At 42.6% G+C, this 20093-nt stretch overlaps 1 protein-coding gene across 1 annotated transcript in view; it reads right to left on the reverse strand.

Moving 5' to 3' along the window:
- Window positions 1-20093, reverse strand: part of LOC142491876 (uncharacterized) — a 43989-nt gene that overhangs the window by 5421 nt on the left and 18475 nt on the right. Inside the window, exon 4 of the mRNA XM_075594696.1 lies at window positions 2320-2415. Within this exon, the coding sequence (XP_075450811.1) occupies window positions 2320-2415 (96 nt within the window). The remainder of the gene's footprint in view (window positions 1-2319; window positions 2416-20093) is intronic.

Raw genomic sequence — 20093 nt, forward strand, 5'->3', positions numbered from 1 at the left:
AGGACGAGAGGAGGGGTAAGAGAGGGAGGGGAAAGGTGGGATTGGGAGAGGGAGGAAAAGTGGTGGAGTGTTAAAAGAGGGAGGGGGAGAGGTGGGGGTAAGAAAAAGAGGGGGTGAATGGGAGGGAGAAGGAGAGGTGGAGGTAAGAGAAGGAGGGGGAGAGGTGGGGGTAAGAGAGGGAGGGGGAGAGGTGGGGGTAAGAGGGGGAGAGGTGGGGGTAAGAGAGGGAGGGGGAGAGGTGGGGGTAAGAATGGGAGGAGGATAGGTGGGACAAGAGAGGGAGGGGGAGAGATGAGGGTACGAGAGGGAGGGGAAGAGGTGGGGGTAAGAGAGGGAGGACGAGAGGTGGGGGTAAGAATGGGAGAAGGATAGGTGGGACAAGAGAGGGAGGGGGAGAGGTGGGACAAGAGAGGGAGGGGGAGAGGTGGGGTTTAAGAGAGGGACAAGAGGTGGGGTGAAAGAGGGAGAGGTGGAGTGTAAGAGAGGAAGGTCACTGAAAGAGTGCGACAATGAAGTGAGTGGGTGTCACTATAATTTGGGATGAGAGTCTCAGTGACTGGGGGTTTGAGTGGGAGTTATTAGTGTCTGGGTGTTGGAGTGGGAGTGTCAGTGACTAGTGGTTGGAGTGGGAGTGTCAGTGACTGGGGGTGGGAGTGTCAGTGACTGGGGGTTGAAGTGGGAGTGTCAGTGACTGGGGGTTGGTGTGGGAGTGTCAGTGACTGAGGGTTGGAGTTGGAGTGTAAGTGACTGGGGGTTGAAGTGTGAGTCTCAGTAACTCGGGGTTGGAGTGGGATGTTTCATTGACTGGGGTTGCAGTGGGAGTCTCAGTTACTGGGGGATGGGGAGAAGTATCAGTAACTAGGAGTTGAGGTGGGAGTCTCAGTAACTGGAGGTTAGAGTGGGGGTCTCAGTGACTGGGGGTTACAGTGGGAGTGTCAGTGACTGGAGGTTAGAGTGGGAGTGTCAGTGACTGGAGGTTAGAGTGGGAGTGTCAGTGACTGGGGGTTAGAGTGGGAGTCTCAGTGACTGGGGGTTAGAGTGGGAGTTTCAGTGACTGGGGGTTGGGTGAAGTATCAGTTACATAGTTACATAGTAGATGAGGTTGAAAAAAGACGTAGGTCCATCAAGTTCAACCTATGCTAAATTTAGACAACATATACTTTATCCTAAATCTATACTTACTTATTGATCCAGAGGAAGGCAAACAAAAAACCCTCAGAGTCATATCATCCCATGCTATCTCATAAGGGGAAAATAAATTCCTTCCTGACTCCAAGCAGTGACATTCAGATTAATCCCTGGATCAACATTCTTCCCATGTTTACTTATTTGGTATATCCCTGTATACCTTTCCTTTTTAAAAAGATGTCCAACCTTTATTTGAACAAATCTATTGTATCTGCCATCACAGTCTCCATGGTTAATGAATTCCACATTCTAACTGCCCTTACTGTAAAGAACCCTTTTCTTTGTTGCTGGTGAAATCTCCTTTTCTCCAACCTAAAGGGATGCCCGGAGTCCTTTGTACTGCCCGTGGGATGAATAGTTCATTTGAAAGCTCCTTGTATTGTCCCTGAATAAATTTGTATATAGATATCATATCCCCTCTTAGACACTTATTTTCTAATGTAAATAAATCTAATTTAGCTAGCCTCTCCTCATAAGTTAGATTGTCCATCCCCTTTATAAATTTGGTGGCTCTTCTCTGCACTCTCTCTAGTTCCATAATGTATTTTCTAAGAAGTGGTGCCCAAAATTGAACTCCATATTCAAGGTGTAGTCTTACTAATGCTTTGTAAAGGAGCATAATTATGTTTACTTCCCTTCCATCCATTGCCCGTTTGATGCAAGATAAGATCTTGCTTGCGTTTGCAGCTACTGCATGACTTTGGGCACTATTGCTAAGCCTGCTGTCTACAAGCACTTCTAAATTCTTCTCCATCAAGGATTCCCCCAATTTATCCCCATTTAATTTGTAAGTTGCCTTTTTATTCTTGCATCCCAAATGCATAACCTTACATTTATCTGTATTAAACATCATCTGGAAATAGGGACTATTTGAGCTAGGAAAGGTTAGTTTTTAGCCCAGAACCCCAGTACGTGTGTTTTCTCTTGTGTATTGTAACATCGACTGTGTGTACGTCTGTTTCTATGGAATAAATGACAATTTATTTTACCTCCTTGCTTTGCTCAATGTTATGATCCCGGTTAAAAGGTATAAATACCAGGTCTCCCGTGACATTACTCCCCTCCCTCCCATATCTTCCTGAAGTGTTAGTCACCCCCCTCCCTCCTTTATCTTCCTGCTGTGTTACTTACTTGCATTAACTGCTTCCCAGGTGCCCACAGAGCACAGAACGAGCACCAGAAGAAGGGAGCCAGTGGTTGGAGTCATGTTGATCTCTGGAGCTGCGTCTGAGTCACCAGGACTGTCAAATACTGGTATTTATACCTTGAGCTCGGAGACGGGAGGGGACAGGACAAGGAAGAGGGAAGTGAGTGGGACAGGACAAGGGCGAGGGAAGGGAGGGGACCGGACAAGGGCGAGGGAAGGGAGTGGACCGGACAAGGGCGAGGGAAGGGAGGAGACACAGAGGGAACAGAATTGGGGCTATTTAATGCAATATGTCACAATAACCATCCTACTGAGACCTGAGCATCATTTAGAAATGAATTAACCCCATCACTGTCAGGGACCAGAGAGCGACTGAGAAATGTGTTAACCACCATGGCTAGAGACCTGCAGAGCAGCTCTAAGTAATGTATATTACCCCTGCATAATACCAGGATGGTTTAGGGAATGGCCCATTGGTGCACAAGGGCTGAACTCACATGTGATCTTGTGAGGAGGGGACACCAAAGTGCGTCCCTGTCTCACATATATTGGGAACATTCCTTTAGTTTATGGAGAGCTTGTGTGAATGGGGTGTGTCAGCAGCTCTGGGGTCTACATTTGAAGATTTGTTATTGGAGATGATTGGGGGGTGTTGGACATATGATGTTAAAAGGACTGTGATCCTATACATACATTACACATGTCTGTGTGATATTATAGATACCGTACACTACACATGTCTGTGTGATATTATACATACACTACACATGTCTGTGTGATATTATACATACACTACACATGTCTGTGTGATCCTATACTGTACATACATTACACATGTCTGTGTGATATTATAGATACCGTACACTACACATGTCTGTGTGATATTATACATACACTACACATGTCTGTGTCATATTATACATACACTACACATGTCTGTGTGATATTATACATACACTACACATGTCTGTGTGATATTATACATACACTACACATGTCTGTGTGATATTATACATACACTACACATGTCTGTGTGATATTATACATACACTACACATGTCTGTGTGATATTATACATACACTACACATGTCTGTGTAATATTATACATACACTACACAAGTCTGTGTGATATTATACATACACTACACATGTCTGTGTGATATTATACATACACTACACATGTCTGTGTGATATTATACATACACTACACACGAGGAGCTTACAATCTAATTGGTAGGTAGGGAGAACGTACAGAGACAGTAGGAGGGAGTTCTGGTAAGTGCTTCTGCAGGGGGCCAAGCTTTATGTATCATGTGTTCAGAATGTTCACAGTGCTATTCGTATGCTTCTTTAAGCAAATGTGTCTTAAGGTGGGTCTTAAAGGTGGATAGAGAGGGTGCTAGTCGGGTATTGAGGGGAAGGGCATTCCAGAAGTGTGGGGCAGTCAGTGAAAAAGGTTTAAGGCGGGAGAGGGCTTTAGATAAAAAGGGGGTAGAAAGAAGACATCCTTGAGCAGAACGCAAGAGTCGGGGTGGTGCATAGCGAGAAATTAGGGCTGAGATGTAAGGAGGGGCAGAAGAGTGTAAAACTTTAAAATTGAGGAGAAGAATGGAGTGTGAGAAGCGGGATTTGATTGGAATACATACACTACACATGTCTGTGTGATATTATACATACACTACACATGTCTGTGTGATATTATACATACACTACACATGTATGTGTGATACTATACATACATAACACATGATGAAGGAAAAACTAAGGCCCTCTCTGATAAAGTGAAAAAAATGGGTTATATTACGTAAAAGAGGAGCCTTACATGTACCCACATATAAGTGCAGTATGATGGAGTCAATTTCCGCTGCTCAACCCAATAGGATCTTCATGGAAGTGGGTGAAAAGGAAGTAAGGGGAGCGCATAATCAGATAGAAAATAGATAATGATCAATTGAATAAAAACAAAGGTATAAGTATACATACATTCAGTCATACAATCCCAGGGTGTGAGAAATTACACAGATGCTAATGGGCAACGGTGATAATAAAAGGCAATGGTGATAACAATAGTGATATTACTTACACAGCCATATTTCTTTAATTGATTGGCTAGTGGTTTTATTTCTTTAATTTAATTTTATAACAGGAATGGTACCGCAGGCCAGCGGGGACCCACGGGGACCACCCGAGGCCCTCCGGTCGCCAACGGGGACCACAGGAGGACCCACAGATGCCCATTGGGACCACTTGAAGACCCCTGAACACCCACAGGGACCACTTGAGGACCTACGGACACCTGCGGGGACCACCTGGGGACCCCTGTGGGACCCCCGGACACCCACAGGGACCACACGAGGGCCACAGACACACATGGGGCCAACCCATGGACCCCCAGAAACCCACAAGGACCACCCAGGGTCCTCTTGTGGGGCCCCTGGACCCCCATGATGACCACCTGTACTCCTATTCTTTCACCTTGACCACCTGGAGGCCTATGGACACTCGCATGGACAACTCAAGGGCCCACAGACACCCTCGGGGACCACCTGAGGGCCCCCAGAGACCCATGGAGCAAACCCAGACACTCACAGGGACTACCTGAGGACCCCCGGACACCTATGGGGACCACTCACCGGCCGATGTTATTAACTGTGTGTTAAAATAAATAAATAATGTTTTTATGTAGGGGAATGGGGGTTGGGCTGTGTATTGGTGCTTACTACATATTTTAATTGTAATTTGATTACTAGTGTACGTGAGCAAGGGGTGTCCGGAGCAGAAACGCATTGATTTCTGGTCCGGGGACTCTCCTGCTTCCCGAGATACAGGCCACGTTATGGATGCCGGTATCTCCTATGCATGTAAATGTCCCGCATCATGTGACCGGACGTTTAGTGCCACCAGGCGAAGATGGACAGACGGTCAGGTTGGTACCAGACCTGGGACCGTCCCAGAATCGTAACCCGTTTGAAGGATATGGACTACCGACAACGGTCGGGCAAAGACTAAGCTGGAGGAGGATCTCGAGCGACATTCAGCGGGCATAACTTCAACTGCTGATGCAGGGGCAACCCATGTAGGGGCATCGAGAAAATAAGTCTGGCTGTATCTGTATGATCCTTAATAGTAGTATTACTTTCCAACATCACACAGAGGGATTGTGGCTGGTTAAACTACTCCCAGGTTTGTGAATTTAAGACTCATATCTTAACCACTTTCCCACAACAACTTCATAAGAGCTCAACTGCTGGTTCTGCCCTCACCACTCCTGTATAAGGGACTTATGGACTGATTCATGAAGCTCCAAAGTGACTGATTGCCCAGAAATCTACAGAAAAATACCATTGACTTGAATTATACAGATTACATGAATTATGGTGGATACAATGATTCTCTTGGCTGACACCTGTACAAAATTCTGTAGTAAAATATTCTGGAGCTCATGGATCACATGGGATATTCACATTACAAATAAAAAGGGTGGCAAGATTATTATAATATAGTGCAGTTTTATACTGTAGCACCTTTTATTCCCCTGCAATGTTTTACATTTATACATCGGGGATCAGAGGAGTAGTCTAAGGCTTTATAGAAGCTAAACTCAGATTAACCCCTTTGTGGACAGAAGGATCAGCAATGCATTGTTTTACTACAACCATATTGTGCATGTTTGGATGCTCGAGTCTCTGTGATATAAATGTGTTGTTCTTATATTCTGTAAGAACCTGTGAGTTACACAATAAACTCCTTTATTTGTGCTTCACAATCTATAATTATAAACTGTGAAAATTATGGTAATGCTTTCCCAGCACTGTTGTTTAAGACTAATTGATTTCAGCTTTTTGATATAAATTTCTGATAATAACATAATTACTGTAAATGTAAATCTCTCTCTCTCTCTCTCTCTCTCTCTCTCTCTCTCTCTCTCTCTCTCTCTCTATCTCTATCTCTATCTCTCTCTTTCTATGTAAATCTCTCTCTCTTTCTTTCTATGTAAATCTCTCTCTCTCTCTCTTTCTATGTAAATCTCTCTCTCTCTCTCTCTCTCTCTCTCTCTCTTTCTATGTAAATCTCTCTCTCTCTCTCTTTCTATTTAAATCTCTCTCTCTCTCTCTCTTTCTATGTAAATCTCTCTCTCTCTTTCTATGTAAATCTCTCTCTCTTTCTATGTAAATCTCTCTCTCTCTCTTTCTATGTAAATCTCTCTCTCTCTTTCTATTTAAATCTCTCTCTCTCTTTCTATGTAAACCTCTCTCTCTCTTTCTATTTAAATCTCTCTCTCTCTCTTTCTATGTAAATCTCTCTCTCTTTCTATGTAAATCTCTCTCTCTTTCTATGTAAATCTCTCTCTCTCTCTTTCTATGTAAATCTCTCTCTCTCTTTCTATTTAAATCTCTCTCTCTCTTTCTATGTAAATCTCTCTCTCTCTTTCTATGTAAATCTCTCTCTCTCTTTCTATGTAAATCTCTCTCTCTCTTGGTATGTAAATCTCTCTCTCTTTCTATGTAAATCTCTCTCTCTCTTTCTATGTAAATCTCTCTCTCTTTCTATGTAAATCTCTCTCTCTTTCTATGTAAATCTCTCTCTCTCTTTCTATGTAAATCTCTCTCTCTCTTTCTATGTAAATCTCTCTCTCTTTCTATGTAAATCTCTCTTTCTATGTAAATCTCTCTCTCTTTCTATGTAAATCTCTCTCTTTCTATGTAAATCTCTCTCTCTCTTTCTATGTAAATCTCTGTCTCTCTTTCTATATAAATTGATGTCTCTCTATGTAAATCTCTGTCTCTCTTTCTATGTAAATCTCTCTCTCTCTTTCTATTTAAATCTCTCTCTCTCTCTTTCTATGTAAATCTCTCTCTCTCTCTTTCTATGTAAATCTCTCTCTCTCTTTCTATGTAAATCTCTCTCTCTCTTTCTATGTAAATCTCTCTCTCTCTTTCTATGTAAATCTCTCTCTCTCTTTCTATGTAAATCTCTCTCTCTCTTTCTATATAAATTTCTGTCTCTCTATGTAAATCTCTCTCTCTTTCTATGTAAATCTCTCTCTCTTTCTATGTAAATCTCTCTCTCTCTTTCTATGTAAATCTCTCTCTCTTTCTATGTAAATCTCTCTCTCTTTCTATGTAAATCTCTCTCTCTTTCTATGTAAATCTCTCTCTCTCTCTCTCTCTCTCTCTCTCTCTCTCTCTTTCTATGTAAATCTCTCTCTCTCTTTCTGTGTACATCTCTGTCTCTCTTTCTATGTAAATCTCTGTCTCTCTTTCTATGTAAATCTCTCTCTCTCTCTCTCTTTCTATGTAAATCTCTCTCTCTTTCTGTGTACATCTCTGTCTCTCTTTCTATGTAAATCTCTCTCTCTCTCTCTCTCTTTCTATGTAAATCTCTCTCTCTCTTTCTATGTAAATCTCTCTCTCTTTCTATGTAAATCTCTCTCTCTCTCTCTCTCTCTCTCTCTCTCTCTCTCTCTCTCTCTTTCTATGTAAATCTCTGTCTCTCTTTCTATGTAAATCTCTCTCTCTCTCTCTCTCTCTCTCTCTCTCTTTCTATGTAAACCTCTCTCTCTTTCTATGTAAATCTCTCTCTCTCTTTCTATGTAAATCTCTCTCTTTCTATGTAAATCTCTCTCTCTCTTTCTATGTAAATCTCTCTCTCTTTCTATGTAAATCTCTCTCTCTCTCTCTCTCTCTCTCTCTCTCTCTCTCTCTTTCTATGTAAATCTCTGTCTCTCTTTCTATGTAAATCTCTCTCTCTCTTTCTGTGTACATCTCTGTCTCTCTTTCTATGTAAATCTCTCTCTCTCTTTCTATGTAAATCTCTGTCTCTCTTTCTATGTAAATCTCTCTCTCTCTTTCTGTGTACATCTCTGTCTCTCTTTCTATGTAAATCTCTGTCTCTCTTTCTATGTAAATCTCTCTCTCTCTCTCTTTCTATGTAAATCTCTCTCTCTCTTTCTATGTAAATCTCTCTCTCTTTCTATGTAAATCTCTCTCTCTCTCTCTCTCTCTCTCTCTCTCTCTCTCTCTCTCTCTCTCTTCTATGTAAATCTCTCTCTCTCTTTCTATGTAAATCTCTCTCTGTCTTTCTATGTAAATCTCTCTCTCTCTTTCTATGTAAATCTCTCTCTCTCTGTCTTTGTATGTAAATCTCTCTCTCTCTCTTTCTATGTAAATCTCTCTCTCTCTCTTTCTACCTAAATCTCTGTCTAGCGGGTTAGACAGAGTCTGGACAGGTAGAAGATGGCTAGTGGTACCCGGGGAGTGTAGGCAGCAAGTATTGCAGAGAGCCCACTCCATTACACTAGCGGGGCATCGGGGTGTCACTCAGTCGAGAACCAAGCTGTTGCAGCCTTTCTTCTTGCCAGAGGCATCAGGGGCTGGGGCAGATTTCTGCCACCCCGGTGATGCCTGCCAGCCAGAGGGTAAAGCGGATGATTGTGTGAGGATACTTCTGAACTTGTTATCGGTTATGGGGAAAAAGATCGGAGTATCTTCGTCAGAGAAAAAGTGATTGCGAGCGGCGTCACTAGCCAAAGACTATTTCGCGGCTCTGTTTGCGCACCAACCCCGCTCCTGGGAATTGGTGCCAAGAGACTTTATTTCTGGGAATTCTATTCCGGGAACATTTTATTTCGTTTTGCCCCTTCCCAGTAAGTGTTAATTTGTATTATTTCATTAATCAAGCTGTGCATGTTCCTCGTGTAAATAAGTGAAAGGTTTAGTCTTGCACACATTAAATGTTGTAATATCAGCAATATACTTGCGTTTGAGGGACTGGTGCTCCGTGGTTCAGGGAAATAACCTGTCTGGTGTTATTTCTGAGTATATCAAAGTTAATAGAAGATCCAGGGCACCTCGGATTTGCAGAAAATAATTTTATTCTTTTAATGGCACACTACACCTTGTGCAAATAAACCACAATTTATTTTATCTCTCGCTTTGCCCAATCAAATGATCTGAATTTTAAGATGTTAAAAGTTCTGATATCCTATGACACTGGGTACCCCCCTTAGCCTAGGGACCCCTTATTGTTACAGGGACACTTTGCATCCCTTCTCAGCATTTATGTATGGTGGAGTCAAGTGAAGTGTTTCCTCAATCCTTATCCCAACATGTCCTTACAAATAGAGAGATGGGAGGGAGAGAGATAGGAAGTGAGATCAAGACGAGAGGGAAAGAGGTGGGGGTGAAAGAGGAAGAGAGTTGTGGGTGAGGGAGATAGAGGGAGATAGAGAGGGAGGGAAAGAGGTGGGATCAAGAGAGAGATGGGGGCGAGAGAGGGAGAGAGAGGAGGGAGAGAGAGGTTAGGGCGGGAGAGAGGGAGAGAGGTGGGGGTGATGGAGAGGGAGAGATAGGGCAAGAAGTTGGGGCAAAGGAGAGAGAGGAAGAGAGATGGGGATGAGAGAGAGGTAGAGAGGTGGGGGTGAGAAAGGGAGAGAGAAGGCAAGAGGTTGGGGAAAATGAGAGAGAGGAAGATAGGTGGGGGCGAGAGAGAGAGGTAGAGAGGTGGGGGCGAGATATGAGGATGTGAGAGATCGGAGTCATGCATGGCTGCCAACACTGTGGGGTTTGCCCAGTGGAAACTCTAGACCTGGGCTCTGGAAAAGCTGCCTGTGGCCCTGCAGATGCGAACACTGCAGAGCAAACACTGGGACATAACAATGAGATTAAGAAGAGTGTGATGAACTCTGTGACTTCCCCCAGGTGTAGGAGAATTTACAGCAGCAAAGTATCACCCGGCACATCCCACTGTATCTGCTAATGCTGCTTTCCTGTTACCACAATAACAGGATTGTGTCTCTTGGTGGATACAATGTTTCCTGTGGCCGGCGCCTGTACAATGTTCTGTAGTAAAATACTCTGGAACACACGGATCACATGTGATATTGGTATTTATAAGGCAGGTAGGGAGAAATAATAATAATATCTTGCAGGTTTTTTAGCACTTTTTATTCCCCGCAATCTTTTATATTTATACATCAGGGATCAGAGGAGCAGTCTAAGGCGTGTAATATAGTCCTCGCGCATGCGCTACCGTGCGCATGCGCATCAATTATAATTGCGGGGTATGAGTCTGCAGTTGCTATACTTCAGGCGTGCGTACGCACGGCCGACCAGGAAAAATACAATAAAATTGTATGTTCGCGCTGCTGCCACGCAGCGAACCAATTACAGCGCGGCCTAACGCTGTGACGTCAGAGTAACGCCCCTAAACCGTGCGCGTCACCGCTTGACCCTAGCAACTAAACGTGTGCCCGCACAGCAGCGAGGACTATATTACACGCCTAAGGCTTTATAGAAGTTAAACTCAGATTAACCCCTTTGTGGACAGAAGGATCAGCAATGCATTGTTTTGCTACAACCATATTGTGCATGTTATGATGCACGAGTCTCTGCGATATAAATGTGTTGTTCTTATATTCTGGAAGAACCTGTGAGTTACACAATAAACTCTTTTATTGGAACTTTACAAACTATAATTATAAACGGGAACATTATGGTAATGCTTTCCCAGCAATGTTGTTTAATTGATTTCCCGTTTCTGACATAACTTCCTGATACAGTACCAGCATAATTACTTGTAACGGGGTACTCCCTGGTTACTAAATATACCCAATGGGCTGGCAGTAAACCCTGGTATTTACAGGTCTGCCTGTAGTTATCATGGGGTTTTCCTCTTCATCCTTTGGTACTGCACTTGAGGGACAGCAGGGCATGGCATATCCTGTTGTGGCTGGGCCAATGGGATGCCCGCCCCCTGGCTGTACTTAAGGGCAGGACCACCCTAAAGTTAGTGGTTAATGCCCATTCCCTGAGGAAGGCAGGTCACGACTGGGAGCCTGAGATTGGGGCCTACCCATGTGCTCTTCCCTCCGGGGAGGAGTAGAGTGAGAATACCTCTGCTTCTGCTATGGTGGTGGGGAAGAGCTTGGATGGCTGCAGGGCCCTAGGCTTTACTATGACCCATAGTGACTGTCCAGGGACTATCTCTGGTGATAGCGGGAAAGAGAGAGACTGTGATATGGCAGGTGACTCTCGAGTAATAAACCCGTTCCTGCTTTGCAATATACCTCCGGCCTGTGTGTTATCTTATCAGGGGGAGTGTGGCAGGATGGTGAGGTCAGACAATAGTCCACATGTGAGTTTCAGGTTAAAGCAAATTTTAAGTGGTTTTATTTCTCCACAGCAGAACTAAACATTTGGGCACACTGTCCCTTTAAGGCAACACATAACCTAGGAAAATAACATCTACTCCACATTGGGAGAACCTACTAACAATCCAAGCCCTATCTATCAGGCCGGCTGGCTATCTCCAGTTCCCAACCCATTAACATACACAATATCAGTCAGGAAACCATACTAAATTTCTTACGGTGTTTTAGAGAGAGGGTTGGCAATCCATCTGGCTAGCAGCTTGCATAGGACAGTCTGAGACAGCCACCTTCCAAAAGCATTACATTCCTTATCAAGGGTGGCTGTCAGCTGTCTCCACTTACTTCCCGATTGCCCAACCATTCTTCCTGTGTTAACCTGAGTGCTGGATGAAGGACTCAGATGTATGTTTCCCAGGCATAACTATCAGTACCTGACTTCACCCTGTCACATACCTCCCCTGTTTGTGTGTGGCTAGGGCCCCACACGGCTGAAGCCCGACCCTCCACTCCTTCTCCCACTCAAATCGGCATTTCCATGATCCTTCCCAGGCCTAGGCTGTATATCAAAAGAGAAGGGCTGGAGGGCCATATACAACCAGGTCAACCTCTAGATTGTGTACTTCATGGTGTTTAACCATTTCAAGGGTGCATGGTCAGTGACTAGGGTGAAGTGTACCCCAGTGACATAATGCCTCAAGGCCTCAATTGCCCATTCTACAGCGAGACACTCCTTCTCAATAACAGAATACCTCACTTCCCTTGGGAACAGTTTACGGCTGATGAACAATAGTGTTCAACACCATCAAATTGTTGGGACAGAACTGCTCCCATTCCTACCTTAGAGGCATCCGTCTGAATTATGAAGGGCTCATAAAACACTTGGTCTCCAAAAAGCGGGGCCCTCTGACAGGCACTTCTTTAACATATCAAATGCATTTTGGCACTCTCAAGAACATCTAGCATGGTTCGGGGCACTCATTTTTGTTAGATCTGTTAGGGGTGCAGTAATCTCTGTGAGATTTGTTATAAACCACCTGTAATACCCTTCTAACCCCAAAAGGGAGCGGACCTGCGTCTTTGTCTGTGGGGTTGGGACTTCCTTTATGGCGGCCACCTTGCTGGCAAGTGGCTTTACTATCCCTCCCTCAACAGCATAGCTCAAATACTTTGGAGTGGCTATTCCCAGGGCAAATATTTTTGGATTGGCAGTGAGCCCTGCTTCTCTTAAGGACGTTAGGACTGCCCTTATACTTTTTATATGGGACTGCCAGTGCCTACTATAGATGACAATGTCATCTATGTAGGCAGCGGCATATGAACTATGGGGTCATAGCACTTTGTCCATTAATCTTTGGATCCCGGTCCCAGCACCCCAGGAAAGGCAAAACACAGAAAAATTTTAATGTCGCATTATTTGCACACATTCATGGTAATGCATTTCTGACATCTAGGTCCAAGAGCTGACACTCTAGGACCTCAACACATGGTTCAGGGGTAACCAAGTGGGCTTAACCTTTAATAGTGAGTCTGGTTAACCCCTTTACCGTCACACCCTCTGAAAAGCACAAGTTGATACACATGTGAGAAACAGCCATAAGTAGCATAATATTGTGATGCAAACATACTGGGTATGTTATTATAATATTTAATAATATTTATGCTTTAGCACATTATTTTCTTCTTTATTCTGCATTAAAAAACCTCCACAGGTCTGAGGTGACAAATTCCAGCAGGAGACAGGTCTGAGTGATTACAAAGTGTCTTTATTAAATGCAGCCGCATCTACAGACAGAATAATATGCGCAGAACAGATACCAATCCCCAAGCAATGACCCCACAGGCTGAGAAACAAACCAAAATAAAATCCAGGAAGAAATGTAACACAAGGATACTCCCATTTCCTGCACGAGGGGCCTGCAATGCGCTGCGTTACACTGTGTCACAGGCCTCTCTGACAGGGAAAGGGGGTTACTTGTATTCCCTGCTGTGGTTTCCCACCGCCGCTATCAGATCCCATCAGGGACTCCGACCTTCAGAGGCTTCCGCTAATTACGTCACTTCCATGGGAACGGGCTGCGTTGTGTAGCATGTTCCTCACTTCCCTCTGGCACCTCTGGCATCAGAAAACCCACCAAAGATGGCGCAGCTGAGATGTCACCTAGACCTGATAGATAAAGAATAACCAGCCCTGCTTGCACTATCATATCAGATCCCGCACTCCCATATCCTCGTCCTGCACCGGAGGAGACGTAGTACCACAAGGATGACGCCCCGACAAAGACCAGCCTTACCTGGATGTCTCCTGGTTGAAAGAAATCATTTCCCGCTCAGAGCAGACACACACCCAACTTTAACAACGCAGCCATCTTGCCAGGCTCCTTCCTGGTCTCACGCGGGAAGCAGAATAGCTTTTGCGCGATTTGGAAGAAGACGTCATCGCCGGGCGCTCTCTTTTCGCGAGAGCTCGGATGCCCCCAGATGACGTAGGCTTGGAACACATCAGGACCTAAGATGGAGGTCGTGAGTTGTCCGGGGCGGTCGCGAGGGGGCCGGAGAGGTGCTGAAACCATGGAACACCCCTCCGACCGCCCTAGTCAACCCTGAAGTTCAACGCAAAACCCACAGTAGTCTAATTTGCCCTGCTTAGGACACATAGTTATATGTATAATTATTTACAAGATGCCACATCGAATAAAGAGTTCCTCCTGCCCGCCCCTTATTTCCCAAACACCTATCAAACTGTGCCTCATGCTTAATAATTCTCCCCCCCCCAATGTATATGATTGACATGGTATATGTAATTAATTGTTTTATGTAATATACTATATTTATAGATTGTATATTGCTTATATTATATATTATATTATATGGATTTTATATGATTATATATAATCAATTAATATGGTTAATGGTATAATTAAATGTAATATACTATCTATAATATATACATTCCTGGGATGAGATACAGGTATTAAGCACGGTTGTTATATTATAAATATGATGTATAAGGGATTTATAGTATAGTTGTTGTAGATATATAATACAATATACATAAGTAAGGGCATAATGCTGACGTATAAGCTATATATGTTATCATATATGATATATAGGCAGTTATATGTATTTTTAGGACTATGGTTATAGGTATATGTATGTATGTATGTATGTATGTAGGTAGGTACGGATGTGTATATGTGTGTATATAAGGGTGCATGTCTATGTGCGTGTATATATGCATATGTATACGGGTGTATGTAGATATGTATACGTGTATAGATATATATGTATGTGTGTATATGTAGTGACAGTTATTCAAATGACAAGTTATATAAAGTATATATTAAGAGACAGTGGACGGTCTAAACAAATCTGAAAGCTGACGGGTGGAACAAACAATAAAGTTGACAAGTTGGACGAGTATGGAACATTGACGGGTCTGACAAGGTTGTTGTTAAGTTAGTTCGTTAAATTAGACAAGATATATAAGTTACATATGAGTTGTATATATGTGACACCAGTTTTACAAGTTTTACAAGTTGTACAATATTAATATTAATATAGTGCCGGGGGAGCTTCTCCCCTTCGTGCATGTACCCCTTTTCTCGGTCCTCAGTTTGGAAGGACCGTTACCAGGGTGGTTGATCTCCACTTTAGGAGACTGTCCCATCATGAAATTGGAGCCAGACAATCCACCCTCGGGGCGCAGGAGCTACTCTCGGGGGCTCCCGAGATACGCTCTTGTATTCTATGTTTTTCTTTATTATTATTTATTTTTCTCCCACCTTTTATTTTCCCTCCCCACCCTTCCCTGCCGCAATCCCATCGTTGTTTTCCATGTATGGTCTACCTATCCCCACCTTTTCCCTCACCCCTCCCTTCCCAGGATGTACAATATCCAGCCACCACATCAAACCGACATAGCAGGTATGAATATTACTATAAGAAACCCCAGGAAAAACATCAAGAATAAGTACAATGCTCACTTTACATATTTTCTCTTACACATGAAAAATGGCGCTTACATGTATTTCACATAATGTAAAGGGCTTTAATAGCCCGACCAAAAGAAAGCTGGCTTTCACAGATTATAAGAGAAAAAAGACGGAAGTGTTATTCTTGCAGGAGACACACTTCAGCAAGAATAACTCACCTGGGTTTTTAGACAAAGGCTTCACTCAATTTTACATGGCTTCAGCATCTGTCAAGAAAAGAGGAGTGGCCATTTTATTCCATAATACCATACCCTTTGTACTCCAGACAATTAAGAAAGACGCAGAAGGTCGCTATCTCATTCTCACTGGAACAATCCATGAACAACCCATCACATTGGCCTCCATATATGCTCCTTGTGTACAAGAGGCATCTTTCTTTGACAGATTCTTTCGCCTATTGAGTTCAGTAGCTAAAGGATATATCATAATCGGAGGAGATTTCAACATTACGATGCAATTTTCCCTGGACAGGTCAGGAGGAGGCGACTCTGATAATAAAAGAGCTCAAGACACCCTACGCAGTGCATTGAAAGACATCCAATTAGTAGATATATGGAGGGAGTTGCATCCAACATCTAGGGACTACACCTTCTACTCTCATCCACATACCTCGTACAGTAGAATCGATTATCTCTTCGTTTCGTGTCACATGGTTCCGAAGGTCACTAATGCAATGATCCATGATATTTCATGGTCTGACCATGCGCCAATCGAGCTTAGGTGCAACAATATTGTGACCAGTCGACCAGGCGCAAATTGGAAACTCAACGAATCTATCCTTAAAATACCCGAAATTTGTACTACAATAGCTCAGGAGATAACTCAATTTTTTGAAGTTAACACAGGCTCTGTGGAATCCCATACGGTCTTATGGGAGGCTCATAAAGCAACTTTAAGGGGCATAATAATCAGTATTACCGCCAAAAGAAAACGAGTCAGAGACTCCAAAATTCGGACGCTCCAATCCAAATTACATTCCCTGCTACCAAATCATAAAACCAACTCAGATCCAATTACAGCAAAGGAACTGAAAGACACAAAAATCGAACTAAATATGCTACTGACTTCCTGAGCAGATAACTCCTTATGTTGGTCTAAGAGAAAGTTTTATGAAAAAGCTAACAGGCCGGATACGATGGCAAGTGGATCATCAGGAAGCGCATACCATGTGGGAACATATAAAAAGAAAAATGCTTTTGGTGCAATATTGTGCAGACAGTGGTGGAGTAAAGTTGCTAGCACAGAATGTGTACACAGAATACTCACAAACGTGAGGTAGGATGAAGGCACATAAAGGTATCTTTAAGAGCTGGTGTCAGTCTGTGGAGTATGGTGTTGCCAGAATAGTGTGGTTCTCAGCTGACATGTTGCAAGATAAAAAACAGCATTTTAGATCTCAATGATCTCTGCAAGTATCGCTCGATGCTGCCACCGGATGGGGCCTCTCTCTCTGGTCTCCCTCCTTCTCTGCTATGCGGGTCACGAGTGCGTGTCAGCAACCGGAGGTGACGTCACGGCATCCAAGGGTTCCAGTGGGTAGAGACAGCGTCACTCTATGCATTTCACCTTTCTTGGCGTCCTCAGGAGTGACGTTGTAAGAGGTATAACTGATATATATACACCCTCCAATTGGTAGTTAATTGATTAACTGAAAGATGCTGGTAGACAATTATCTCTAGGATTACAATAGCCTAGATAGCTGCTCTGGTGTATAGCAGGGGTAATTGGGCACAGAATCTTGCAGGGCAGTCAGTAAGACTTAACCACTGAATGCCTGTCCAATGATGTATTTGACATATGTATTCTGCAGACAGTGATTGCCCAACGGCACCCGCCATATCTGACATGTAGATGTGTTACTTGCATAATAAATAGAGCCATATTATTAAACACCAGAGTGTGTAAGGGATAGCCAGATCACTTATAAATGCATAGACATTTACATACATCTGATCTCCAAATACATCCTAACCAAATAGTCTGATTTATCCTACTGATACAAAATCCATTTTTAATATTAGTAGTAAAGTTCTTACAGCAAGCCAAAATAAAGTTATTAGCAAGGGACTAACATTTGCTCCCACCATTGGACCAAATAAATTTGGTCTTTATGTAGACGCACACACATTTCTTAGATCTCTCACCCTAAAGAGATTTTTCTTAAGCAAGGATGCAGAAACCAGAAATTGGACTGAAACACAAAACAATAGAATAGACAGTCCCAACACCTCAGATTCCAGAAGCTCTGAATATGTTCATTCAAAACTTAAACCAAAATCCCAATTTTTTCCCAAATTTGCAAAGGGAAATCATTTGGATGTCTTCTTCCAATTAGTGACCAAAGATCTGGAAGCTCTCCCATATAGGAAAAGTGGCCAACATACGAACCTAACAAAAGAGGAAAAAATAGCGTTAGAAGAGCTCTCATTGGATAAAACAATTATAATAAAGCCAGCAGACAAAGGAGGGGGTGTGGTCATCATGGATCATAATTATTACATTAGGGAGGCCAACAGGATCCTAGGGGACAATAGCACATACCGCAAACTCAGCAGCAATCCTACAGCTGAATTTAAAAAAGAATTGCAGTCCCTCCTGGAGGATGGTAGAGGACGGGGAATATTGGAGGAACACGAATTCCTGTTTCTTAATGTACAGGATCCGATGTTCCCCGTCTTCTATTTCCTACCAAAGATCCATAAGAACCTTATGCAACCCCCAGGGAGACCAATAATCTCCGGTATAGGATCCCTAACAGCAAACCTATCGGAGTACATAGATCACTATTTACAAGAGATTGTAAAAAAACAAAAATCTTATTTGAAAGATACTACCGATGTGATCCTACTCCTGAGGGATATCCAATGGGAAAAGAACTTCATATTGGTCACAACAGACGTGACGGCTCTGTACACATCCATTAGACACAGGGATGGGTGCAGAGCCGCTAAGCTGTTTTTGGAAAAAGAGGGAAATTTTCCCACTACTCAAATAGAATTTCTAATCAAATGCATTGAATTTGTCCTCAGTAGGAACTTTTTCTGGTTCTGCGATGAATTTTTCCTCCAATTATGTGGAACCGCCATGGGGACCAAATTTGCGCCCAGCTACGCGAACCTCCTCATGGCCATGTGGGAAGATCAACACATATGGTCATGGGCAGGTCTGGGCGCGAATTTGGTCACATGGCGCAGATATATAGATGACATTCTCTTCGTGTGGAAGGGTCCACAGGGAGATCTAGACACATTCCTTAAAAATCTGGATAATAATGATTTTAATTTAAAATTTACCTCCATTTCAAGTGTCTCCTCGGTGAACTTCCTCGACCTCACCATTTATTTAGAAAACAACACCATTAAAACAAAAAATTATTTTAAGGATGTTGACGCAAACAACTATATCTTACGGTCAAGCTGCCATCTAAATAGATGGATTACCAACATCCCATATGGACAATATAGACGTTTGAAGCGCAATTGTTCTGATAACAATGTATTTCAGGAACAATCAGTGGTCCTGTCGAGGAAGTTCAGAGAAAGGAAATATAGAGAGGATGTCATCCATAATGCTTTAGAAAGAACTGCCAATACACCAAGAGAATCCATGTTAGTACCCAAACCAAAAGATCATCCCTGTACGAGCATTCACGTGCCATTTATCACACAATATAACAAGGACGCATTTAAAGTTAACAATATTATCAATTCACATTGGTCCATATTAAAAAATGATCCAATCATAGGGAAACATCTACCGGACAAAGTGAAAATGATTTATAGGAAAGCCCCGAACATTAAAAACATTGTGGCCCCTAGCGCCCTCAGGGAAAAAAACATTGCTAAATATTCTGGCTGGCTGAATCCGACACAAGGTTTTTACGGCTGCAAAATGTGTACAGCTTGCAATTTTAGTTCTAAAGTTACCAACAGTTTCACGTCCTATGCTACCAAGAAAGTGTATAATATAAAACAGCATCTCAATTGTAGATCACATTTTGTAATATATCTCATTGAGTGCAGTTGCGGTCTTCAATACATTGGAAAAACGATTCGTCCTCTGAAGACACGCATACTAGAACATATCGGAAACATTAGGAAAAAACTCACTACTCATAGTGTTTCCAATCATTTCTTGTTAATGCATAACTCGGACCCAATAGGGTTAACTTTTAAGGCCATAGAACAAGTGATGCCACATTGGAGGGGTGGCAACAGACATTCAGCTCTTCTAAAGAGAGAATCTTTCTGGATGTTTGAACTCAGTACTATGTCCCCCTCGGGCCTTAACTTAGAATTTGACATTAAACCTTTTTTATAAGTTTTTATAAGATTTTGATATGACTTTTATAAGAATTTTTATAAGTTTTTCTTATGTTTCCTGTAATAACTTTTCGTTTCTCTTCCCCCCAGGACATTTTATATTATAGGTTATTTTATTAATTTCTATTTAGTTAGATCATGAGATCACTATAGATTAGTTTTAACATTTTTTGAACTCTGCATATGTATGATACAGAGGAACAGTTAATTGTATGTATTTTGCCTATAAGACTGCCCATTGCATGTGGCAACTTATTATCCTCATTCTGTTACCAGCAAAGGCTAACAATAT

This window comes from Ascaphus truei, chromosome 4 (assembly GCF_040206685.1).
Source record: "Ascaphus truei isolate aAscTru1 chromosome 4, aAscTru1.hap1, whole genome shotgun sequence".
NCBI lineage: Eukaryota > Metazoa > Chordata > Amphibia > Anura > Ascaphidae > Ascaphus > Ascaphus truei.